The 25,956-nt window shown below is 46.1% G+C and overlaps 1 protein-coding gene across 1 annotated transcript; it reads right to left on the bottom strand.

Moving 5' to 3' along the window:
* Positions 1–5,617: 5,617 nt before the first annotated feature.
* Positions 5,618–25,469, bottom strand: LOC120386277 (sodium-dependent serotonin transporter-like). Its single transcript, XM_039505420.1, has 13 exons — positions 25,250–25,469; positions 20,416–20,550; positions 19,600–19,819; positions 18,892–19,030; positions 17,006–17,140; positions 14,358–14,461; positions 12,909–13,036; positions 12,047–12,159; positions 11,160–11,291; positions 10,113–10,212; positions 9,686–9,786; positions 7,242–7,409; positions 5,618–6,352 (listed from the first exon to the last, which is right to left on the bottom strand). Exons 1-13 carry the CDS (start codon positions 25,467–25,469, stop codon positions 6,272–6,274), a joined length of 1,776 nt encoding a protein of 591 aa, XP_039361354.1. The 3' UTR covers positions 5,618–6,271.
* Between the last annotated feature and the right edge of the window lie 487 nt (positions 25,470–25,956).

Below are 25,956 nucleotides of genomic sequence, written 5' to 3'. Positions count from 1 at the left end.
AAAAAAAGGCCAGTTGGTTGTAAGGAGACAGCATGATACCGATAAACTCGGGTTGTGTCAAGGGAAGTTTTAAGCTTGTCTCATTTATCTAAAGAAATGAGACAACCCTTTGAGGTAAGGAGCTAGTTTTCCTAAGGCAGACTGTGTTTCTCGGAAAGCAGCAAGGCGATAGAAACCACTCTTATATCCAACCTACTGGCTGGAGCCAGGGATAGAGATGCATTCAATTTCCTTTCTGTTGATCTCTGTACCTTTTACACAGATAAAGGCAAATGAAGCAACAGTCCAAGTGCATGTGTTCAGACAAAAGGCTGATACAGCTTGAATCCATATAGATTTCTAAGACTTTTTAGTTTTATCCTGACTTTATTCTCCATTTCTAATTTCCTGTGTGTGAACCACCATATCTTGATATTACTCAGAGCATGAAGCAATCCGTGTGAACAGAAACACAGAGTGAAGATAGATGCCTTCTCTAACTTTACAACTATTCACCTCTATCCAATCAGTTTATCTGTAACCTGTGGGAATGGTAGAGGTTACAGAAGAGATGGGATTAAAAGAGAAAGGCATGGACTTAATCTCTTGGCTGCCCTGTGCAGGTAGAACAGATCCCTTGTGCTGCTGAAAATTCCAGCTACACCCAGGTTGAATGCTACTGAACATTCACAGAAACTTAAGAACATAGCAATTGCCAGATTGGGTCATATCCAAAGTCCATCTCATCCATCATCCTGTCTCTGACAGTGACCAGCGCTAGCTGCTTCAGAGGAAGGTGGAAGAACCCTGCAGTAGCAGCTATGGGATCATTTGCCCCTCCCCCATTAGGTCTCCTCCTGATCTCTAATAGTTAGTGATTGGCTTAAGCCATGAAGCATGGATCCAAGCGTAATGCACCTGCTGCTCAGAGGAAAGTCGGCACCGACAAGAATGAGTTTGGTGGAAGAGGAGTTGTGGGTATTTTGTGATGGACTCTGTAGAAACACCTATATACACAGAGTCACCAGTAAAGGAGTTAAATGCACCCTGTTCTGCAGATTAAATACACTCTGTACAAGGGCAGAGGCTAGATAAAAGAAAAGTTTCCCACAGGGATGAACATGTGGTCTGGGTAACAATATAATCCTAGTATCAGAGGGGTAGCCGTGTTAGTCTGGTTCTGTAAAAGCAGCAAAGAATCCTGTGGCACCTTATAGACTAACAGACGTTTTGCAGCACGAGCTTTCATAGGTGAATACCCACTTCGTCTGATGCAAGTAGTGGAATTTTCCAGGGCAGGTATATATATGCAAGCAAGAAGCAAGCTAGAGATAACGAGGTTAGTTCAATCAGGGAGGATGAGGTGTGAAAACCAAGGGAGGAGAAACTGGTTCTGTAGTTCAGCTCAGGATTAAACAAAGACTGTGAATGGCTTGCCAACTACAGAACCAGTTTCTCCTCCCTTGGTTTTCACACCTCAGCTGCTAGACCAGGGCCTCATCCTCCCTGATTGAACTAACCTCGTTATCTCTAGCTTGCTTCTTGCTTGCATATATATACCTGCCCCTGGAAATTTCCACTATTTGCATCCGACGAAGTGGGTATTCACCCATGAAAGCTCATGCTGCAAAATGTCTGTTAGTCTATAAGGTGCCACAGGATTCTTTGCTGCTAATATAACCCTAGCCATTTGAAAAGCTACTAGTTGTGATGGAGGTGGATATTAGCAGAGCATGGTCTTTGCCTGGCCGTACGTAGAATGCACTTGCAGCTCTTTCACAGCCATGCCGGTGTCTGGATGCTGGGAACAAATAGGTAAATGTGGGCTGCAGTGTGTGTTTTCTAGCTGAAATAGTGGTTTCCTGAAACACTGCCTGATCCACTGAAAATATGTAATTATACTAACAGCAGGGAAATAAATTACTAAGTAGCAAATAAAATGATAAAATCTAGCACTTATTTATAGAGTTTTCTGATACCATCCTGAGGACATTAGCACTACTGTAAATCCAGACTAAGTGGAAAGACTGGGCCAATTCTGCCTAAAACTACTGGAGTTGTAGGGGAGTGAGTCAGGGCAGAATTTTTCCCATGGACATAATGGAATTGCTCTAGATTTACACCATAAGTGTAATGAGACTCTAGCCCTACATCTTTACATACATTAGCTAATGCATTAGTTGGCATCTGGCATCAGCTAGAGACAGGGCTGAAACATCTCAGTATTTAGGGTAAATTTAGATCTACAGCCAAACTTTGCCTGTTGATCTAATCTCTAGTCAAATCAAAGGGCCATAGACATTAAAGAAAAAGGGTTCCCTACAGACAAGTTTAAAAAAAGGATTGTGTCCCTTTAAATCTGGGGTGGTCAAAACATGGCCACCAGGCCAAATATTACCCAGGATGTTTTGCAGTTCCCTCCTCTCTAGTATAGAGGTGCACTCTGTGTTGATGATATGTTGCTACAGGGATAAACTCCTCAAATCAGACTGGAGCTTGGCTTGCTGAAACAGTCTGGATTACTCACGCCTTTGCCAGGGATCAGCATGATTAGGAGAAAGGTTGGTTTTAAAGTAACTAAAGCTAGTCCCTTTATGATAGCATGAGGGACCTTTCGATGATATCATCTCTCCCCACCTGCTACCGGTCTGGACTTTCTCTGATGATTCCTTGTGCATTGGAAATGAGATCTTTCTGTACTTTCTAACAGAGTGCTTTGCTTTGGGAATCCTCTTGTTCTTGCATCGATCTCAGGCAAGTTCTGTTTGTTGTCTTTCAGAAGAGATACTTACCACAATCAATCTTATTAACAAACTATACCCTGCACTCATGCAGGGAGGCTGTTTTGTAACAGACATCTCGGCTCATTCCACACGTTTTCCCTGAATTTACTCAGAAAAGCATTAGCAAAGATGATCAAAGTCTGTTTTAAAGGAAACTTGCCTGGAAGTTAACCTATAAAAAAAACTGCAAAGCATATAAGAATAATGCTTACAGTAACAGAATCATTTGCATTTTAAAAGATGCATTGTACTATAATCCCTCGTTTATTACAAAAAATATTTCACATCAGCTGTAAGAAATGGGAGTAGGTCGTCAGGGTGAAAGCTGCAGAATGAAATTTGCAGCAACACAGCTGTATAAAGTAAATTATATTTTTAATAGGAAGGTTTGATCACTCAAAAATTGTCTGTTCTGACCTGACATTGGCCACTGTCAGAAGACGGGATACTGGGCTAGATGGACCATTGGTCTGACCCAATATGTCTGTTCTTATGTTTCATTATGAAAGTTTTTCATCTTTAAGATAATGTCCAGGTATAAGGTAACAAAATAATACCAAAGTGTAGGAGACAGCTGGGTTACATGCACTTAATTAAGACATCATGAGCAGAACGATGTGCTCCAACACTATTCAGCTTTGTTAAACGTATTCATTCTTGAGTTAAATGAAAATAAGGCAGAATGCTTTTAATTCAATAAGGGGTAGAGAAGTAGGTTACAAACAAGCCTTGGAGATTGAAAAGTATATCAGGGATAACAAAATGTTGTATGCAGAAGATATGCCAAAAAGTAAGAGTCCATTACAGTGCTACAGCTGTTATGATAAAAATAAGAGATCGAAAGTGTTTAATGTTAACAAAAAGTTTCTGGAAAAGCTGAAAAAGTTGGTAGATTACATTAAAGATGAACTGCAAAGATTTAAAAAAACTGTTTACATTCCCAAATCACTAATGTGGAACATTTATACAATGTATTTAATGAACTGAGTAGTGTGGATGTGTACCACTGCTGTTTTACTAGATGGATTCAGAACTGCTCAACTGAGTGTCATAGATCCTATACTGCTAACATCTAATGGAGATTCTCCTTTAGCCTAAGTTGTAGGGACCTGAGTTTTTGGAGCAGGAGGATCTGAATTCTGTCCCCACTGTCATTGTGGAATTTCAGGGAGTCCCAAAATGCAACATAGTGATAACTACAAAGTCCTAGGTTTTGATAGGTTTTCTTACATTCACTTTTTAAAAGAAAATAGTTAAAGAGCATTCTGGTCTTTACGTACCACACTAAGCCTAGCGATGCTGTCTCTTCTGCTGTAGTTGGTGATCTCCCAGCCACTTCTTGCAGTGTAGGGAGAGCTGTTTTAGGTAACTAGGATGTTGTCAGTCGTAGGATAAAATGTGGAACCCTGAACTCAGGTCTTGGAAGGTTAGTAAAAAAGGAAATGATCTTAGCTGAGCTTCGCCTCAGCAGGGCACCAGACTGGGAGTGAGGAGATCTGTTCCTGGCTCTGTATAGGCAAGTCACTTCCCCTCTCTGTACCTCATCTGTAAAATGGGGATTCTGAGACTCTGTAAAGTGATTTGAGATCTATGGAGAAAAGCATACTACATAGCTGTTAAGTGTTGTTATGCCAGGCATGTTTAGTTAGCTGATTAAAGCTTTGTGGTTCACCTTTAAATAGAATTTCCCTAACTGGCTTTGATTTTGGTAGAATACTATTTCAGTGCTAAGGAAGAGCAGCAACTGCAAGCAGGGTTATAGATATGTGATGGCACAATTTATCTCTAACACACACAGTTTCCCCAATGAAACCCACGCAGACCAGTAGTGCATCCAAATCTAGATCCACAGTAGAAGCTAGTCAACTCTTTAATACACTTACAAAACAAACAAACAAAACAAAACAAAAACCAGTGAGGTATTCTAAGATCATCTGACGGCATTTTGCTTTTAGGAAAACAAAACTTCAGATTCTACATCCACAACTAGGTTTATGTCATAACACTCAACGTCACATTTATTTTCCACATCAGTCATGTGTTAAATAAGCAGTCATGCGGCTTTTGCACGCCACATTTAGTACGTTTGAACAAGGAGACTGCAAGCATTTATAAATGATTCATGAATTGTATTCACAGCTATGTGTCCCTTCTTTGTGTGGCCCAAAGGATTAGGGTGTCATCTCAGAATCAGAATTAGCAATACGGAATTCATCCCACGTGTAGCTAGAACCCAAGTGGTTTTGAATTCAGCATCATGACTTTCAAACAAGTGAACAATGAGAGGAGCTTGTTTTGTGAGTTATACTTTCTCCTTGTGCTTTGTTTTCTCTTTGAAAGGGGACTTTGATACCAGACCCAGGTGCACCTCCCACAGAAGTCTGTCTGCCACATTCAGGGGATACTGTGTCAGGGGCTAGCAAATGCATGTCAGTTGCAAGGGAGGGTAACTTGTGCTAATTTGGCATGCAGCGTTTTGGGCCAGATTGTGATCTTAGTTATCTTGCTGTAAAACTAGAGCACTTTGACTGAAGTCAGTGGAATTACTCAGGATGTAAAAAGGGTAACTGTGATCACCATCAAGTGCTCTCCTTGTCTTATGCTTTCCTATGAGTTGTTTCTCCGATGATACACCACACTCCTGGGCTCCTTCAGCATGTCAGTAGCTCTAGGTTTGCATACCTGCCTACGCGTTGATGCAAGTTACATTCCTCTACGCCTTACCATTATTTTCTGGCTAATTTATATCTAATATGGAACTTACCATGCTGGTTGCCAGTTGAATTTGGCTCAGAATATTGAAGAAAAAAAAAAGACTATGTACACACACATCCATTTACTCTCCCCACCTGGCTGTTCTTTCCCCTGACATGTGTGTGAAGAACAGGTTCCTCCTTCACAGTCCACTGTCTGCACCTGTCTGAACTAGCAGCCAGGTCATGGCGCAATGTTAATGAAGTAGCAGCCGAACCCCACTTTGGGGCTTACCAATGGCATAGTCATAGGGGAGTTTGGCAACACCATTTATTAAGTGGGTTGTGCTCCCAACTAGCATGGGGGGGTGTGACTAGATGACCTCTTGAGGTCCCGTTCTGTCCTACGTCTCTGTGATTCTATTACAATCAGGCTTCCGCTCAGACTAAAATTTTATGTATACCTCAGACACATTTAAGGGCCAATCCAGCTCTCATTGCAGAAAGAGTCTTACTGCCTTCAATGGGGATTGGATCGAGCCCATTATTAAGACCTGGACAGTACAGGCTTTTATGGAGGTGCTGGTTTGTGTACAGCTGCTATGGCAGGAGGACACGGCCCATAGACGGTGGATTAGGTGTGTTCTCCACACCCTGTGGTGAGCTTTGGCCAGTGTGTACAACTCTTAGGGGAGAGAAGCAGGGGAGCAGTTTAAACAGTGATGGCAGCTTTTCTCTTCCCTGTCTCTTAGTTGGTTTGGTAAATAACAGTAAAGCTGAACAGCAGTCCAATGTCCCTTGGTGTGCTCCGTAGGACTATGGCTCTGATGACATACATACTGAATCCGCTTGCTGGTCTCGTATGGCTTTCTCTGGTCGAATACACACTGCTAGACGCTAGAGGATACAAGCAAAGAAAAAGCCAGGGGTTACCTACGGCTCTGGTGGCTAATGTAACTGGTGCCATGTTGGGACAAAAGCTGGGCAGTTTCTCTGCCTCTCTCACATGCCATTGAAATGCCAGAAGCCTGGGTACATCCTTGTGATTCTCACGTGGTTGATGGCACCATGGTGCCTGCTGCAGTTTAAGCCAATCACAAATGATGGCACGACAGCTCAGCGGGTGCACTGTGCTCTCAGGTTAATGCTGACATGCCTCTCTTCTGTCAGGACGGCCCCTGATGTAATTGTGCTTGGGGTGCGGGAGCCCTGTGGCTGGGAGATGGGGTCTTTCCCTCAGCTGAGGAGGAGTGAGGGACTTTGGAACCTACTGAGCTGCTCTCAGATTGGTCACTACAGTGTGATGTGGGATTGAATCCTGTTAGGGGAACTGCTTGTCCTCATGGTTTTAGAAAGATTCAGGCTAATGCAATATAAACCCAGTGGGCAAAGTTCACTCATTAAAGTCAATGGGGTACACCAGGGAGGAGTTCTGGCCATTGTAGACCAGGGATAACCATTAGATCCATATTCCAGATGTGGCCCCATGGTCCCCTAGCCAGGCCTCGAGAAAGGCTTTAAAATGACTGTTGCTGATCTAGGCTGGGCAGGCCAACAGTGCTAGCCTGGGCCAATTTAAAACCAGTTCATCTGTCATGATATAATTGCCACATGAACACAGTCACTAGGGGATGAGCAGAACTTTTCTACAGAGCTTCCAGACCCTGCCGGCCTGTTGAAGACTTGACCCCTTTCAAGTCTTTCAAAATGTGCTGCACCAAACACTGGCTCCCACAATATCTGGCCCACACAGGATTGTGATGCGTGACACTCAGCTCTTCCTGACCTGCTTAAGGGATCCAGGAGTCCAGACCAGCTTGTACACCATGTAGAAAGGGATACAGATGAAGGACGATGCTCCTATTAGGTATCCCACTGAGATACTCCACTCGGGATAGCGATAGTCAAACAGCATGAGCGGCGGCTGGTCCAGGAGAGAGCTGACTATTATAAACTGTTAACAGATAACACAACCAACATCAGGTGAGCACATTCACGGAACAGCGCAACAAGTCACATGCTCCACAACCACCTCTCAGCCAGTTTCAGTGGATTCACACCAGGGATGAATCTGGCCTGGTGTCTCTGTCAGAAAAGGACAGGGCTTCTCCTATGACATGTGCCACTGCACTGCATCACACGATGTGGCAAATCGTCTGTACGATGAAAAGCTAAAGAGGCCAGTGATTAGGCAGATTCCTTTCAGGCCAGCTAGGACTCCCCCACCCTTCCACCAGCAAGTCATGGGACCTTCTGCAGTGCAAGGTACTATGCCAGCTCCTCCAGCACACGGGGGGTACATTCATCCCTGGTGTAACCTCATTGAATTCCCAGGGGATCAGTTAGGGTGGATTATTTAGCCCTCGGCTTTATGAGTTTAATGTCTTTTAGGTACATTTGCAAATGGGTTTAGTGCTAGGGAAGGTCCTGTGCTGGCAATCCTGGAGACGGACTCACTGTCTTTCTCTCCAGAACTGTTCCAGGCCAGGCAGCAGCAGTGCCAGCTTCCTCATTCTGCCCCACCCATGTGCCTGCTCCCTGACCTAAGAAGAGTTCAGTCTCCAGGGTCAATTCAGCCAATGGCCTCTCTGCCTGCACTGCCAATAAGGTGCCAGCTGTGAGGCTGGTTTTGTGATGTGGCCGTCTGTCCACCAGGAACTTGACTGAGACCAGACTTATCCCATTCAGACTGCCCTGGGAGTGTCCCTTTACGGGGCCTGCATTTCAGGATCCGTCCCCTGTGCCACTCCCCCAGGAATGTTAATAGATGGGTGGTATTTTGTACACAAGCTTCATGCAGCCTGGTGGGAGCTCAGCAACTACAACTCGGGTGCTCTGCAGACTGTCAGTGTCTCCTATTAAAGGGGAACGGCCTGGGATTGAATTTAGAAATTCTAGTTTGTTAGTGTTTGCTGCTGGAGGAGAAGCTGTGATTTCAGTGTGATACTTTGCTACTTATAATGCGAACAGATACTGCTGTATTAATGGCACCATCAGAACATTCACTGCAAACTCTCTCTTTCTCACACACACACACACATACGCCTTGGAAGTCTAGGAGTTTGTTTAAAACTTCCAAGGGCAAGAAAGGAAAATAAAATGCAGACTGGAGGGGCAGTAGCATTTGAGAGAATTTAGAAAGCTAGTGTGGTGGTAGATCACACTGTGATAAAAAGCCATTTAAAACAGCATCACTAGGTTTTTTCCTCCTGGAATTATTTGTTCATGATTATACTAGCATCACCTTGAACCAGCTCTCCAATTAAATCAAATCAGTGTACAACATCTCACCAATCCCACTGTAAATCAAAGTTTATTGTGCAGCCTAATTTGATGCTCTTACTTCTCTACTATTTGTAATCTAATCTTCAAAGGCCAATCTGGATTTTAAACTGACATTTCCCAGAATTATATTCCTAACACTGATCCAGTTTGTTTGTGGGGTTTCATCAGATGAAGAAAACTGCACTCCAGTCACATGTCTGATTGGTATAACTAAATCATTTTCCTTCTGCCTTGATGACAACCTAGAATCTCAAAGGGCTTAAAATGTTAATTAATCCTCACAATCCCTCTCCCTGTGCAAAGTAGGTAATATGAATATCCTCCTCGTTTTACAGATGGGGCATCTTTGAAGTCCAGTGAAAGGTTAGCACTTCAAAGGTGATGGATCCAGTACAAAGCATAGCACTGGAGTTGCATTTAAAATAGCAAACTTGGCAGGTTAAGCCACAGTACATTGCAGTCTATAGTGTCAACAGCTTTATTTTATAAGGGGGACATGATAGGGCCAAATTCAATGCTGGTGTAAGCAGGCATGATTGTGTTGACTTTAACTGAATTGCAGCTGCCATCTGTGAGCTTGGCCCATGGTACATAGACTCTTATGAGCCTGAGCATATACCGTATGGCCTTTTGTTTGACAAATACGCAGTCTCAGTGAGTACAGACAGCATGTCATGCTCCCTTTTCAATTTAAGAGTTTCCTATTGATTTCTTGCTACCACAAACAAAGGGGAGACTTTCCATAAGCAGTCTTTCTCCCTGACACATCCAAGTGGTTTTCTCTGTCACCATGAACTGGACAGGAAACTGTGCATAGGCATCTCTGGGTCACAGGCTCAGTCAGGCTGCATGCCAGAGCTCCAGCAAGCCAGAGAGGGACTTGCTTGATAGAAAGTTAAAGGAAAGTTGTAAACTTAATTTTTTCCTTGGGACAAATATACTTACCGCTAAAAAGGCAGGGCTGATGGCAACCCAGCAGACCTTCCAGAATATCCCTGGGGTGAAGCCCAGCATGGCTTTGACATCATTACAGAACCTCTGAATTCCTGTATGGGGGGCAGGAAAATCACAGACATGGTGTCACTGTCACAGCAGGGAGGAATCAGGCAGCACATGCGGAGCAGAGGACTTATTTTGAAAGAATTTCATGAAAGTGCTAGGAACTGCTCCACATATAGGTGGTCATTGTTGGCCCCAGCCATTGAATGATTCATGCACATATAAACATTTATACATGAGGAGTCCATTGAAGTCACTGGAACTTATGTGCATAAAGTAAAGCACCCGTGTAAGTCTTTGCAGGATCATGACTGTAGGTTATTCTGGTGCATAATATAAACCTAGTGATGGAGAGGGATTTTTTTCTCCTTACCATAAAACCACGACACAGCTATTGCTTCCAGTAACACCACTGCCAGAATTGAGCAGCCGGCACCAAACTCCTCCAGCAGTTTGACAACATATGCTCCACCCTGGAATGACAAACACAAGCAGGCTGTGATTGTACTGGCTCTTACATGGGAAGTGCAATGCTGAACTTTAGCCACTTCTGTTGCACTAGTTTTCTCAAGCATTCTGTTCACACTGACACCAACAAGCCCCATGTGGTCCTTGGGCGGGAAGGGGTTAAGAAGAAAGTGAAGGAGACTTTTTTCTCTCTCTCTAGGTATAGGCTCAGGTGCCAGTCATGGAGCTGACTGATTGAGGGAGTCAGTAAAGGGAATCTTCTCGGAGAAGTTAAGAGGAGCTAGATGTGAAACAAGGGAGAGAAGAGTTCTGTTACACCCCCGCCCCTCACCTAACAGGAACATACCAACAAAGCAGGATGGGCTCTAAAAAGGAAAACAGGGACACTTCAAACGACTATAATGTTTTGAATGTGTCAGCAAAATAGCCAATAATGGAGAGCCAGCTGATCAAGCTTATTTGGACTTTCTCAAAGCCTTTGACTAAGTCCCACACTCAAGGAAAAATAATTAGTTTTGGGCTGAGGGGTACAGCCGTGTTATGAACCAGCTAAAAGACATAAACAAAACCAATAGCAATAAATGGGCATAAACCCATAGTGGTTCCCTCAGGTTTGGGCTAGGACTGTTGTTTAGTATGCTTTTTAATGATCTGGGACATGGCATAGAAAGCAAGGTAGCAAAATTTGCAAGTGACTCAAAATTAACCAAGCCAGTTGAGGGTGGAGAAGGTTGTGGAGAACTCCAGAGAGATCTTCCCAAGCCAGGTGACTGGGTGGTGCAGATGAAATTCAATGTTGACAAATGCAAAGTCATTCTGATTGGAAAAGATTATCTGAACTGGGCTCTATGTTCGTTGTAGCCAGTTTTCATGGCTGAACTTTTTGCAAAGCCTGTGATGTTGGGCCTGCAGAGGAAGGAGGTAGCATCTAATGTGGCTCAGGCTTACTCACGTGCGTAAGGGTGGTGAGAGAGCCCAGAAAGCATATGGTGATGAGGCCAAGTACGAACAGCTCCCTTTGCTTTGCTAGGGTGTGAGGGTATTCGTCCATTACCGCTGTGATCACTGCTTCCAGGCCTCCAAACTGCAAAAGCAGCCAGATAAGACATTTGGGTGAGCCAGAAAAATGAAGCACAACGTGAAATTCTGCTCTTGGTGCAATCCCATGAATGTGTATGTTGGCTCATGTAATAGAGAGCAAAATTTACCCCTTCCCCAGGGTTTGATTTACAATTTCCTGCACAGATGTTATCAACTGTGGGGAATGTGGTTTACCATGGTTCACCGTGGTTTATTTTCACATTTTTTAAAAAATCATGAAATCTTATAATAAATATTCAGATGAAATGAAATTTATAGAACATGAAAACCTTTTTTTTGGTGAAAACTTTTACACTTTTGTATGTTCTCATTTTCCTAACCAGCTCTACCAAAGCTTGAGTTCTTCTAGCATCTTGGGGGCTTGTAAGGAACATTGATAGGCCAAGCAACACCAAATAGCAATGGGGCCTGATCCTGAAACATGCTGAGCATGCGTTGCTCCCACAGCTTGCAGGGAGTATTGCTCAAGACCCAGTCCTAGTTCTTTTGAAGCCAATTTTCTACTCACGTGGACTTTGGGGGAAGCAAGATCAGGCTCTGAACAGAGAGGAATCAAAGACATGCTGAGTTCATCCATACCTGGGTCATATTTAGAGAGGTACAGACGGCATATTCTTTGTTACTGTTCCTGCCCCCCCCCCCAAAGTAACTCTTCTTGGAGCGAGGGGTCTGGAACATATAATCTTGACTTTCTTGGATCATTTTGCTCTCGCCCCATAGGGAAATCAAAGTACCTACCGTGCTGTCCAACCCCAGAGTGATCATCATGAGGAAGAATATGATGGCGAAGAAGGTAGAACCCACCATATTTGCGATGGCCTCAGGGTAGGTTATAAAAAGGAGACTCGGACCTAGAAGGGAACATCAGGTTATTTCCTTCCATCCGGTTGCTATGAAAATAGTCTGTGTTATGAAAGCCCCAGGGCATCTGCCTTCTGCTCATGATGATTTTCTTCCCATGCCGGAAAAACATTTAGGTGGAGATTTTCAAAGGCATGAGTGGCAGATAAATGTCTGTGAAAATCTTGCCCTTACTCATCCCTGCCAGGCGTTACCAGTCTGGGATTTCCCTTCCTGGATTGCAAGGGATTCCATCCCCTCCTGTGGCAGGTTATTCCACTGCCCAGTTGACCTCGCTCTTGCTTAGTCTAATCATGGACAGCTTTGGCCATTACTGTCTCTGTAGTCACCACCCCACGTTTGTTAGCTTGGAGAGGACTTATTCTGCCCCCACTTGCAGCTATGTGACTCCAGCGCTTTGACACTTCTAGGAAAGCTCCAACCTGAGTCATGGTCTGGAATCTAAACGTTCATGCAGTGATCACTGTACTGACACATATCATTTAAGCCCTGTGAGGTTGGTGAGAATTGTCTTTCCTTACAATAGATGGGGACAGCTGAGGCACAGAAAGGGGAAGTGACTTGCCCAGGGTCATACAGCAAAGCAAGGGACATAACTCAGCTCTTGATGCTCAATACGCTGGTTTCACCCCCCAGTCCCTAATGCATGGCTCCAGACAGGCAGCTTGCTGATATCCACAGCTGGCCAGGGCTAAGGGGAAGGGCTATTCCAAGGCTAACAGGTGTAAGGGAGGCAAACCTTTATCTTTTGCTACATCTTCCACCTCCACATCTCTCATTTCAGCCATGTAGCCCAGCACTGTGAAAATGACAAACCCTGACAGGAAGCTGGTCAGACAGTTCACCACGCTGGTGACTATGGCGTCTCTGGAAGGCAGAACGGGAGCGGGTGACTAGAAGGACAAGGTATTTCACAACCTGTTTTTGCATTTTCATTTCTAGCCCCAGTACCCAGAGGCCCAAAGCCTTCCCCTTATCCCCCTCCCCAAAGAAACCATAAAGAGTAAGAGCTGTAAACGTGAGGTTCAGTTCGCTCACTTCATGAGGCACAAGAGGGATTCATTCCCATGCACCTGAGTGGCCAGGACCGCTGCTGCTTCCAGCTCTGGAGGCAGAATTCATGCTTGGGAAGGACAACTCTGCTTACTTAGGAATGAACAAAGAGCCAGACAGAATTTCCTTATGCACCAGGGGGTAGAGCACCCACAGGCATAAGTGCTGGGATTTGGATTGCACCTGGGGAGTCCAGTCTCTGGGACACTGACATCCAGCCAGGAGCCAGAGGGCTGCCCCTGCTCTGTGCAGAACGGAGTAGGCTTTACACTGTCAGAGCTGGGATTAGCGCTCCGGCGTGCCTGGCCGCTCCTCTTTCAGGAAGGTTCCCATAGATTGCACATCTGGGAGTTTGGATCCTGCAGTGACAATTGGTTTGAGGCAGCCCTCTGTCCAGGCGACAGCATGGTCTCCCCTGGTGCTGGGATGAGAGCACTGAGTGATTTGGGGCGGCTGGCCCTGCCTGTTGGGGGTGTTACTGATATGTGCAGAAACAGCGTAGAAACCAGTTCTTTCTGGAAGACAGAGACATTTCTAAGATCCACCCAGCTGAGCAATCCCATGAAAGCCCCCAGTGCCCTCTGGGAATCCTCCGGAAGGTGCCTGACTGCTTAGAAGCAGCATTCCCAGGCAGCAGAGCAGTGGCTGCTGATACCCTTCCCCCCAGTGCATGGGAACAGGAGGGAAGCTGGAGAGGCTCCCATCCCACTGCTTGGGCTCACTGTCCTGCCAGATGTGGCTCGGGGCGCACTGCGTGATCACATAGGCCTGGCACTTTCAGGGGTATTTTTGCTCAGGCAGAGGCCCAGCTGCCCTTCTGCAGGGGCAATTTGTGCCTTCAAAACTTGCACCTGCACCTTTATACCCGGCAGAGATGAACTGGGGACCCCGTTCTAAGAACTTGCTCCTCTGGCTCTTCCATTTGCACCGGAGGCAGTGAGGAGCCCAAGGACTAGAATTCTCACCTGCAGGCAAGAATGGGGGACAAGGGGCAGGCCTACGGGAGGGAGTCTGCCCCGTGCTAGCCTGTGCAGAGATGTGGGGGAGTTTTCTGTGTGTTCTGCTGCACATGGGAGGCTCAGCTCACATCCCTGCTTCTGGCTATTCTGCCAGGGCAGAGTCCGCGGTTTCTTACCGGTAACAGTTATTGTTGAAATGGTTGTAACTGGCGAGCGCGAGAAGAACACCAAATCCAGGGCCCAAGGAGAAAAAGATCTGGGCAGCAGCATCAACCCAAACCTGGCCAAACAAGCAGAGATGCTGGGTTAGAGGCAGGAGAATGGGTGGATCCCAGGGGCCGTGACCCGGCCAGGAAGCCCATCTCCCAAACACACACAGGCCGCCTCCCGCTCTCAGGGAGACAGCGGCATGGGGTGTGAATGTGGGCACCACAAATAGGTCAGCTCCCTTGCGTTCTCTCTGACCCCCAGGCTGTGTGTAATGGAGTGCAGCCCTAACCGTCTGTTTCTGAAATTTGCCTTTTGCCTCATTTTGAAAGCGCAGAAAAAATTCCAGGTTGGCCAGGGTGCCTGTGGCACTGTGCCTTATATGTGTGTCTGCTCTTCGCTGGGCCCGTCTGCGCTGGGCAATTACATCACTCTGGAGCGTGGCCCAGAGGAGTGGTGGTAACTAACATGGTACACGCAACCAAGTATTGGCAGGGTATCACGTCAGCAGGTCGTGGTTAGTCCCAGGGAGCAACCAGCTGCTCCAGTGCTGAACGCTCCATGCTAGATTCTTGTTTACACTGTGGCCCCTCTGCACCACTCTCGCAGTGCCGACGGGTGTTATGTGTGTAAATGTAATAGATCCCATGCAGCTCAGGGACCGGCTTTAACACAATGTGAGGTCCCAGTGCAGACGAGCCCTGGGGTTGTGTGTCACATTGGTGACCCCTATTTAAATACATTTTCCTGACTACTGTTTCTTGGATATGGTTCCCTTGCTTGCCCTTGCTCCCCAATTCCTCCTGGAAGGAGACCCCAGACACAGGGAGGAGTTGGGGAGACAGCTCTTCTAGGGTGAAGGGAAGCAGGTGTACTTCCACGGGTAATTTAGTAGCAGAGAACTTGAGCAGTGACACCTAATTCAGCTGCAATCTAAGCAGAGAAATCAGGATGAGAGAAGGGATGAGGATGTGAAACTGCAGCGCACCCAAACCCTCTCCTGGCATCCAGCTACAGTGGGGCTTGCTCACAGTTCCTGGAAAACGTGATGGCTGCAGCATGATTGGCCATGTATCTGTTATGAAAGGTTTTAATTGGAAAGTATATCCCTGATTACCTTTAATGAAAATTCTCAAGTGCAGCTCTGCAGTAATTACAGACAGGAAGTCTATTGTCAGGCCAGCTTTACAAAGATGGGGCGAAAACACAGCATAAATAACACTTGACGGCAAATGAGATGGGTAATTCAATTAAAGATTTACATTTGCAAGAGCTTGTCCAGTGCGCCTCTATTTTCTGAAGGAATAATGAACCCATTACTCTCTGGTTCTCAGATCTGCGCTGGGAGTCTCTGCCAAATGAATCCGCAAGCACTGGCAGCTGGGAGGGTTGGGGTGGCATTTAAAGGCAGTTGCTTGCTGAGGTGGATACAGCAGATGTACCATCATGTCGGAGGATGGGAGATCCAGCAGGTGCAATTAATGTCACATTAAGCACATTTAACACTGCTGCTAGCGTCATCTCCCTGATTGGTTGCTCTGATCACATCAGCCTCTCCCTCTGAGTCCCCCCTTCTCTACCACATTGCTTACAAGTCTTTGTCCTTGCCTTTAGACTGGGACTGTTCAGCCTACAAAAGAGGCGACTAAGGGAGGATATGATTGAGGTCTATAAAATCATGTCTGGTGTGGGGAAAGTGACTAGGGACGTGTTATTTACCCCTGCACATAACACAAGAACCAGGGGCCGCGCAATGAAATTAGTAGGCAACAGCGTTAAAACAAACAAAAGGAAGTACTTCTTGACACAACGCACAGTCAAGCTGTGGAACTCTTTGCCAGGGGATGTTGTGAAGATCAGAAGTAGAACTGGGTTCAGAAAAGAATTAGATAAGTTCATGGAGGATAGATCCCTTAATGGCTATTAACCAAGATGGTCAGGGATGCAACCCCATGCCATGGGTGTCCCTAAATCTCTGACTTCCAGAAGCTGGGACTGGATGACAGGGGGTGGATCACTTGGTAATTGCCCTGTTCTGAAGAACCGGGAACCAGCCACTTTCAGAAGACAGGATACTGAGCTAGATGGGTCATTGGTCTGGCCCAGCGTGGCCGTTCTTATGTTCTTTAAGGCCCCCCATGACGTAGCCCCAGCCTGGGGCTTCAGCAGTGGAAGGGCAGTGTAGTTAGGCCGCTGTTACCATTATGTCACACTCAGAGCAGGGCAAGGCAATGTGGCAGAGGAAGGCCTGTGCCCAGTCAACACAACAGCCTCCAGCCTGGCTGGTGCTGGCAGAGATCCTACACCTCTGATTGTCCCTCATGTAGCCAAGACTGTTGAGTTTGGGCTGACGTGTGTGGCATTTACCCTGTGTCTGTCCATGCTGGGATAGACAGGCAGAGGCCTGATGTCTCCAGGGCTGTCAAGCCAGCTCTGACGTCACATAAATGGTTTTAAATATAAAAATGAAACGGAGCATTGAACCTGCCTCAGCATCCTCCAGGCTCTCGGGTGGCTCCTGTACACATCACCAAATATAACAAACCTCCAGCGGCAAGGAGTCAGAGCTCCTTAGCAGGTCAGAGCCTGTGATGGGCATCTGCTGGGTGTAACTTACAGCAGTGCTCATGAGCTTCTCCCAGTCGGGTCTGAGGTAGAAGACGATCCCTCTCCAAGCCCCTGGCAGAGTAGCTCCCCGAACCAGCAGTATGAGGAGGACAATATAAGGCAGCGTAGCTGTCACCCACACCACCTGGAAGGAGAGACCAGACAAGGGTTTCAGTGACAGGAGAGACAGATGCCAGCCACTCCTCTAGGTCACATCCAGCAAAGAATTAATGCAGATATTTGCAGGGTCGTCACCAACGCTCTGTGTCAAACAGCCTCCCATCTTTGTGTCTGAGCTGGTGAGAGACGAATGGAATTCAGTTTTAGTGGCCACTGTTTGGATGATCGCTCAGCTGGGGGGTCAGAAAATGACTCTCCAAACCTCAGTGACATTGGATTCTGCCCCTGGCTCACTGATCAGTAGTGCGGTCAGCTTAGAATGGGTTCGCTCATTGCCTTTGGCAAATGTAGGAAAGAATTTCACGCCTCCCAGGTGCTGCTGTGCTGCTGAGAAAGGATGATACATACAGCTTGTGGGGGGACTTAGTAATAACTTTGGTAGGGAAATGGATAGATGACCTCATTTAGTCTTTGCAAGACTGAGATCTTACACCTGTGCATTCCCAGGTGTGACCTGGGAGTAGGTGAGGGAAGTTTGCTGCTCAGGGGCTGTGCATGCACTGATCATTCAGATAGAACAGTCGGAACAGAGGTTGCCCTAATTGATCCTAACAACATTCTATGCTATGTGCTTATCTGGAGCCTGATTTGTGCCGAGCCCCCACTGACTCCAAGTGGGCACGCCGAACGAGCGAGCCAAAGCGTTCCACGAAATCTTGAGTCCATGAAAAATGCAGATTCGGCAACACCAAAATGTGTGGGGAATTTGTGTCGGTTTGGCTGAATTGTTTCAGTTAAAAAACAGACACAGCTTCTGAGCAAGTCAAAATGTTTCAATTTTTCAATTCAAAATGACTTTTTGTTTTGACAGTTCCTTCAATTTTGTTGTTTTTTTTAAATTAAAACAAAACCTTAAATACTTGAAATCAAAACAAAACATTTCATTCAACCCCACATGATTTTTTTTCAGCTTTTTGATTCACTGAAAAATTCAAAACATTTCATTTTGGGGTTGGAGTGAATTTTTTTTTTTTTACTTGCCATTGAACCGAAATATCAGTTATTTGAATAACTCTACTCAGCACTGCTGGAAATCAGTCCAGGAGGTATGTTTTTTCCTTCTGCTTCCCATTTATTCTTTTGCAGACTGTAGTATAGTGTACAGAGAGAACCCCGCCGTGGCGGCTGGCAAACAAGGAGTGCCCAGTTTCAAGGGCACCTTAAATTGTTGAAAGGGACTGTATTTAGCACTGGACTGGAGAGAGTAACATTGTTGGAAGCTTTGGGGCAGTGAGGACATGAGGCAGACAGACTGCAGGAGAAAACCACCTGCATTTCTTATGGACTGTGCCATGATGGCAGAGCAGATATGAGTTACAATCTATTGGATGAATTTTGCCTTTTTTCCTTTATTTGCAGATTGCCAGGGATCGGATGCCAGGATTCTCACATGTGTTTATTATAGAAATAACTCCCAGATTTAATGTGTGAACAATCCTTGGGAGGCAGACCTTCGGCAATGTGCAATCCCCGCTCTGCCAGGGAGTCCCATCCATTACAGCAGATCACAAGCGCAGTGAGTGCGCTGTACCAGGCTCCTCTGCTGAGGTGCTTGCTTGTGAGATGCAGAGCACTAGGGGTGTGTATCTACACGGCAGGTCCTGAGGGTTAATGCACCAGGCTCTGTGTTAGCTGTATGATGCCTCTGCATTGAAATATGATGTTATTAAACATTCGGACGCTGACAGGAAGAACAGGTGTGGGAGCCCTCCTTACCTTCCCTGAGGTTTTCACTCCTTTCCACAGGCTGAAGTAAACAATCGTGAAGAGGAGAAAAAGGCAGAGGAGAAGCTGCCAGCGGATCCCGCCAACGTCATACAGGCCACTGGATTTCTGAATCTCAAGAACCTTCCTCCTGTGGCAAAAAACCCCTGGCGGCTTAGTCACTAATACAAGAAAGAGAGGGGAATGCTGAGCCATCGTCCACTGGGAGGCTGATGTAATGGTCAAATCTGACACCCTCCCTGGGCATGCACAGTCCAGAATGCCCTTCCCCAGGAGGAACATTGCTGAGCTGTGACAGACCTGTAAGAACCATGGTTGAGACGGTAAGGCTGAAACCCGAGCACTGGGACTCCTACATGCTGCTCTTCACCCAGTCCCTGGCTCACTATGTATAAGGGCCTCGGGTTGGCAAATCACGTAACCGGTCTATGCCTCAGTTTCCCTGTATGTGAAATGTGGGTAATAGTATTTACCCACCGCATGGAGCAGCAGGAGCCATGTTTGTAAATCTTGCTGAGAGTCCCAAGTGAAAATATAAAGCAGTGTTGTTATGTGTGTGCCTGAATGGAAATGCCAAGTATCATTCCTTCTGCTACTCTGCATAGCAGGCCCTCGTGCTGAGGCGCTGTGGTGATTGGATGCCAACGAGTGACAGATTTCCCCCTAGCCCAGTCACATAATCCACTTACATACACTTACGTATAAAACTCTTCCGCTGGCGACTTGGAGAAGGTGGTCCAGGTCACGTTGCTCTTTCCAAAGTAGTTGGTGCAGTTGGGGGTGTTCCAGGGATTGTCACAGCTTGTCCAGGGCAGGGTACCAGTGAAGGAGGAGTAGAAATAGTACAGGGCCCAGGCGATGATGGTGTTGTAGTAGAAGGAGACGTACAGGGCGATGATGCAAATAGCAAAGCCAATGCCTGTGTGGAGAGAAGGGCAAGGTCTTTAGAGGAGCACATCATGGGATCCCTGGGAGCCAGGCAGTCCACGTGTATTGGTTCTCTTCCACATCAGTCATGGCATCCCTGCATAACTCCATGGCACTGAGTGAAAGCTGTACACAGAGCACTGGATTCCAGGGATCGGGGCTTTATTCCCAGGCACTGCTAGTAGCATTAGTTGTGTCAGGCCAGTTAATCTGGGATGAGTTTGCCCTATTATGACAGCTACCTTATTTCTGTGGTTTTCCATATTTTGGACACTGCTGCTTTAAGAGGAGCAAGGGAAAAGGTTGTGGAAAGGGGAAGAGGTCCCGGGAGTGGGGTCAGGGAGCTGGGGAGCTTGGACAGCCGTGTGCTGCAAGGCTCTGTGTGCAGGGAGGGAGGGGCAGTTGCGACATGGAAGAGGCATTATCTGTGAGCTATAACATTACTGCAAATTCATCTCACAAGGGGTGACAACGTACCTACCTGCAGCAGGACTCTCATTTACCTTAATTTCTCTCAGTTTGGCAAAGCAGAGGACACAACCCATTAATGCTAAGTGAATGTTGAGTTTCCAGGGTGAGGTGTCTTACCTTTAAAGATGGGACAGATGCGTTTCCAGATGGAGATAGCTCCTGTCCTGTGAAACTGTCCCAGGGCCAGCTCCATGTAGAAGAGAGGTACTCCTCCAAAGATGGCCATCAGCGTGTAAGGAATGAGAAAGGCCCCTGCAACGAGAGAGCCAAAGCTACCACAGAACATCATGGCATCCACAGCACCAAAGGGAGACTCACAAGCCAGCCAGATGAGTTGGGAATATCTATTTGAAACAGCATGTCTAGGCTCCAGAACGGAGTCACCAATCCTGCCCCTCTCTGAGCACGGGGTGGGCACCTGAGCTCAGATCCTGGCCCTACTGTAGTCCATGGGAGTTTTCCCATTGACTTCAGCAGAGCCAGGATTTCAACCCGAAGTTGCAGCTGTGGTTTTCCTGCTACCCCACTGATACAGGACTGGGTGCACAAGCGCTCTGCACCTCTCATGGAAGCACTGGAAGAAACCTCTTCCTACAGAGCCCACCTCAGCATCCCAATGCTGACAACAAGGGACCCATTTATGTAGCAGACCCGCCTGCAAACAGGTAGGTATGTACCGATCCCCCAGCTCCCCAGGGACTTGATGTTGGTGGAGTTACACTAAAGGTGGATTTGGCCCGTCCTCCATGCAATATGTGGGAATGTAGATGAGAGATCGTTTACTGAGTGGGCTCAGTGTCTGTGAGACATACTGCAAATTCTCGACAACACTATCTGGGTACATGCGTGTGTGTAACGGAGCCAATGGATCAACGTTTTCTCCCTACGAGCTGTGGTAACGCACTGGCGTTTATGAGTGGTTGGATGTTCTGAAGCTTGTGTGCGATGGTGTCATTACCTGTACATAAAGGGGCCCCTTTTAGCCAGGAACAGATGGATTGGCTGTAACACTGGGCCGTGCAGACAATCAGAAGGGAGAGAATAAGATATTAAGCACCTTTCAGGTTTTAAAGGCTCTACGTAGAAAATCCAAATGAATATGTATCATCACTCAATGAACTCAATAATTAATGCTGTAATTTGCATTATTCATGACGATGCAGTAATTACTCGGGCTAGACTTGTGCCCACTGGATTCTTTCTAACTGGAACTGCTTTCTCTATTCATCAGATTACCCTACTGGGATTAGTTAATTTACCCCCCACGGCTCCTCTCTCTGAAAGTCCTATACCTGAGGAAAGGGCTGTTTTATACTACCCAGTGCACATGTGGGGTTTTCCTTTGGATGAATGGCCACTGGCAAGGGGTCAGGTAGGGAGATGTGGGCGTCACCAGAGCTGTGAATGTGAACAAGGGACATTTAACTCCTGCTCAGGAAGGTACGTGACTAGGCGGGGGTGAACCTGCAAAGGTGTTGGGTTCCTGCTTGCATCAGCATCCAGAAATCTGGGTACTTCTTGGAACTATCCAAGCCTCCTGCAACTGCAGACTCAGCCTGGGAATCCAAGAACAGCCTCTCACCATAGTCATTTGGTTCTGGCCTGGTCTATAAAACAAGGACTCACTAAACACATTTTCCAAGACATCACTGTCACACTGACCCCCAGAAAGCCAGAGGACAAGGGCGAAGATGCCTGCTCAGCAGCTGAAAGGCTGCAGTGGTGTCAGATCCATGCAAGTGAAGGCACTGAAGGAAAGTGACCTGGATCCCAAGGGAATTCATGGCTATTCATCCCCAGCATCGCCCCACTTCAGGCTGGCTTGAGCTACTGCAGCAGCCAGCAACAGGGACAGTGTCGTGCTAGATGTCTGTACAGCCCCAAGCACAACGCGGCCTGATCCTGAGCACAACTGTAATGTAAAGCATAGTGGTGGTAACATGAGGTTGCAGATGTAACCGATGATGCTGGGTCTCAAGGGGGAGGAGAATGGAAGAATTGTTCTGAATTCTTCAATTACAATCAGAACAGGCATTGCCATGTGGGCACTAGCGCAGATGGGATATAGAGCTTGGTTATTATTGGCACAGCCCAGAGTGAGGGGCAGGGCGGAGCTGTGCTGAGCAGGGGAAGCAAAGGGAAGCATTGTACCTTGCAGATACAGAATGCCACCCAGAGCTTCCAGGCCTGCAAAGGCTGAACCTGTGCAGGATGCAGCTTATTACTCCCCAGAAGGGTAAGAGGAGAGGGGAGCTCTGGCTCCATCCCTTTTTGGAGCTCTGTGCACAGGAGCATGGGCTTATAGATTCCCTCATGGGGTCAAAAGCCTGACTCCAAAACTCAGTGGCGTCAGGCAAGGGCAAGAGAACGGGAAAGTGAAACGGTTTGAAAGGGGAAGGCTGCCAGCCTGTGCTGTGCACAGCAGAAAGCCAACAACCAGCACCCTGACAAAGTACACGGCAGCCCCACACTTCTTTCAGCTCCACTTGGGAACCCGGGGAAGGATGCTTCAAAACCACGCTCTCTCTTCTGACCATGTCCTTTCAAGCATGAGCAAACTGCGACAACTGAGCAGGAACAAACTGGCATCCCGTGCCCAAACACTAGCACCCGCTGCCACTGACTACCTTTTGTAGAAGCCACGTCACCCTTTCCCAGCAGGATTTCTGACCACAGAGTTCACACACTAGTCACTAAAGCTGCACTATCAGCCCCAGCGGTGTCAGAGTGTCCATTAGGCCAAAGGGGGATGAGGCTGTTTAATGACTGGCTGTTTTCAGTGACTGTAACTCCACCCTTTACAGCTGTAGATTGGAGAGGCACAAACAATCCTGTGTACAATGGTGTCCGTAGCCTTTGTTTGCCAGAAGCTGGGAATGGGCGACAGGGGATGGATCACGTGATGATTTCCTGGTCTGTTCATTCCCTCTGGGGCACCTGGCATTGGCCACTGTTTGAAGACAGGATGCTGAGCTAGATGGACCTTTGGTCTGACCCAGTCTGGCCGCTCTTGTATTCTTATGTTTTTATGTACAACTAGGACCCCAGAGCACTTCTTAAAGCAACTAGAAACTAGGCTAACCAGCCTGTTGCTCGAAATATGTATTTGATAACCTGCCAGGAGCAGTAAACCCCCCAACAAGTAGTGCTGCAGCAATTCACGTGCATCATACTGGAAGTCAGCAGAAATAGCTGCATGAAATGCAAACAGAGGCATAGAATGATTGAGACCTGGTTCACGACAGTCTCTCTATCCTGCTCTTTATAAAATCTGATAATTTGCCAAGGAAGAAAACAAATGCTGCGCACCTCTCTGTGCAAGGAGAGCAAAGGCTGCAAACTCCTGAATGAAACAAGACTGTGCTAGCTGACATTGCTAGTCGTTACTTTCAAGGAGTGTTTTAAATGTTAATAAAAAAAGAAAAGTGTTCACAGTGGACAGAATTTGAAAGTTTCCTCTTACTTTGCAGGTAACTTGCAGCCCACAACTGTAACAACTTATACAACACTCAATTTTCTTGAGGGAGAGAAGCCCAGAAACCGGCTTTTATGAAAGCAGAGGGTTGGTCTTGGAAGGAGAGCTTAGAAAATGGCCTTTTCATGAGACTGCAAATAGTTCTGTAAGTTCTATTGTATGACAAAAGCAGAATGTCTGGGGGGAAGGAAAGCTAGTTAAAACACAATTACTTTTATTAATGTATATTAGGAGCATAAATGATGAACCAATCATATCTGATGTGTGCGCTCTCTCTCTCTACTTCTCTCTTTGTGCCATTTCCTCTTCTTTCCTTTATTTAAGACACCCTGTGATTGTTTTGACAGTTTTATTAAATGGCTTTTACATTTATATTTACTTGGCACATTTAAGGAAAATATGCTCAGGCCAAATTGACTAGCTAGGAACTGATGGCTGCCCTCAGTTTCACGGGGGTTAATCCAGAATAACTCCATAGACTTCAGTGTAGATATTTTGGATCTACGTGGCTGAAACTGAGATCAGAATCCAGCCTGCAGTGTGTAGCATGGCATTAATTATTTTTTTCTAATTTGCTATGCATTAAGGTGTGATACCCAAATGCCCATGGCTTTTGGCAATTGAATTCACTGTGCCTTTTGCAAACAACACAAAGTCTTCATTTCCACATTTTCACTTTCTTAAAAAGGATTTTTAATAAACTCTTGTTTATTTAAAACAGTTTGTTTGCTCATCAGTTGCTGGAAACCTGTTCTAAAATCAGGATTCTGGTTTGTCTTGAACTTTCAGGTAATTATTTCTATCAGGAAGAAATAATTGGAATGTTTAATTAATTGGTTGAACTACTGAAGTCTGGTTTATTTAGTTCTGAAGGCTAGTACCATGGACAGCTCCTTAAGGAGCTCTTTGCCTTTATTTTTCAAGCCCATAACTGTGCTAGCCCTACACCTGTAATCCTGCACAGTAATTGTAAAGCAAGGATGTTTTGGACATTTGAAATGATGATCTTAAAATGCAAGCCATCCCAAGTGTGCAAGCCATCCCAAGTGTGCAAGCCATCCCAAGTGTGCAAGCCATCCCAAGTGATCAGTTTCACAAACTGGGAAGACTGCAAAGTTAACAACAACCACACAGGATTTGATCTTTTTGGTCCCATTCGTCATTTTCCATTTTCTTTTTTAAAAACTTGTATATTAATCAAAAAAATGGCACTTCCCCTCCCATATTCATAAATTCACACCTCTAATCTCATGAGGATCAGCATTGCTGGAAAGATCTTTAAAATAAGAACTGGTAAAACAGAAAAGAGAGACAAATCCCAGCAGAAGTTTTGTCATTCACTTTCTGGGTTCACAATAAACGCTGTAAGAACCAGCTAAACAAAAGAAAGAAATAATAAATTTTTAAAAACTGAAAAATAAAAAGCCACTTTATTTTCTTTAGAAGAGAATTAAAAAAGTAAAGCTGTGTCCTTACCCCCTCCATTCTGATAACAGATATAAGGGAACCTCCAGACGTTGCCCAAATCTACAGCAAATCCAATCACTGATAAAAGAAAATCCATTTTTTTGCTCCACTTGTCCCGGGAATCCGTTTGGGTCATGAGCAGCACAGGGTTGGCAGTGTGGCTGGGGTTTGTTTGTATATCCTGCCTGGGAAGGCTATCCGCTTGAACTGGAGAGTTCTGCTCTGACATTCTGCCTCTGATGCAAATCCTGCAGGATTCAAGCTGAAGAAGTTTGAGAAGGGAAGGATTTTTTATTGCTCATGACAGCTCCAAGGAGGGGAGTGTCACACTGATTGGGCTTCTCCACCTCCAGCCTGGAAATCCACACCAGGAGAGAGGAGCCATAAGAAAGACCCATCCTTTGATCAAAGGCGGGGGGGGGAGCGGAGGAAGCATTTCATTTAGAGCATAGCACTGAAATGCTGGGACCAACTTTATAGTGCTGGTGTTTTAACAGGTTCTCTTTATAGAGGTTTGATATCAGTACAGGCGTACACTGCTCTTGTGCAGGGTGAAGCTGTTACAAGGCAGAGCGTGAGATTTATCATCATCATTCCTGCTATGTTAGGTTGATTTGGAACAATTCAGGTTAAGTGAAAATGTATTCTCAATGCTAGCCTGACCACTGCATCCTACATTCATTTGCTCCTGCTTATATCATGGGCAGGGCTGGCGT

This window comes from Mauremys reevesii, linkage group 18 (genome assembly GCF_016161935.1).
Source record: "Mauremys reevesii isolate NIE-2019 linkage group 18, ASM1616193v1, whole genome shotgun sequence".
Lineage (NCBI taxonomy): Eukaryota > Metazoa > Chordata > Testudines > Geoemydidae > Mauremys > Mauremys reevesii.
Note: the sequence above shows the minus strand (reverse complement) of the source record. Positions and strands in the feature narration are given on the sequence as shown.

Coding starts and splice junctions, on each gene's coding strand:
- LOC120386277 (XM_039505420.1), bottom strand. CDS start 25,469: ATGTCAGAGCAGAACTCTCCAGTTCAAGCGGATAGCCTTCCCAGGCAG. Junction 19,820..20,415: donor CATCTGTCCCATCTTTAAAG/GTAAGACACCTC, acceptor CTCTCCACACAG/GCATTGGCTTTGCTATTTGC. Junction 7,410..9,685: donor TCAGCCCTGCCTTTTTAGCG/GTAAGTATATTT, acceptor ATCTGTTAACAG/TTTATAATAGTCAGCTCTCT.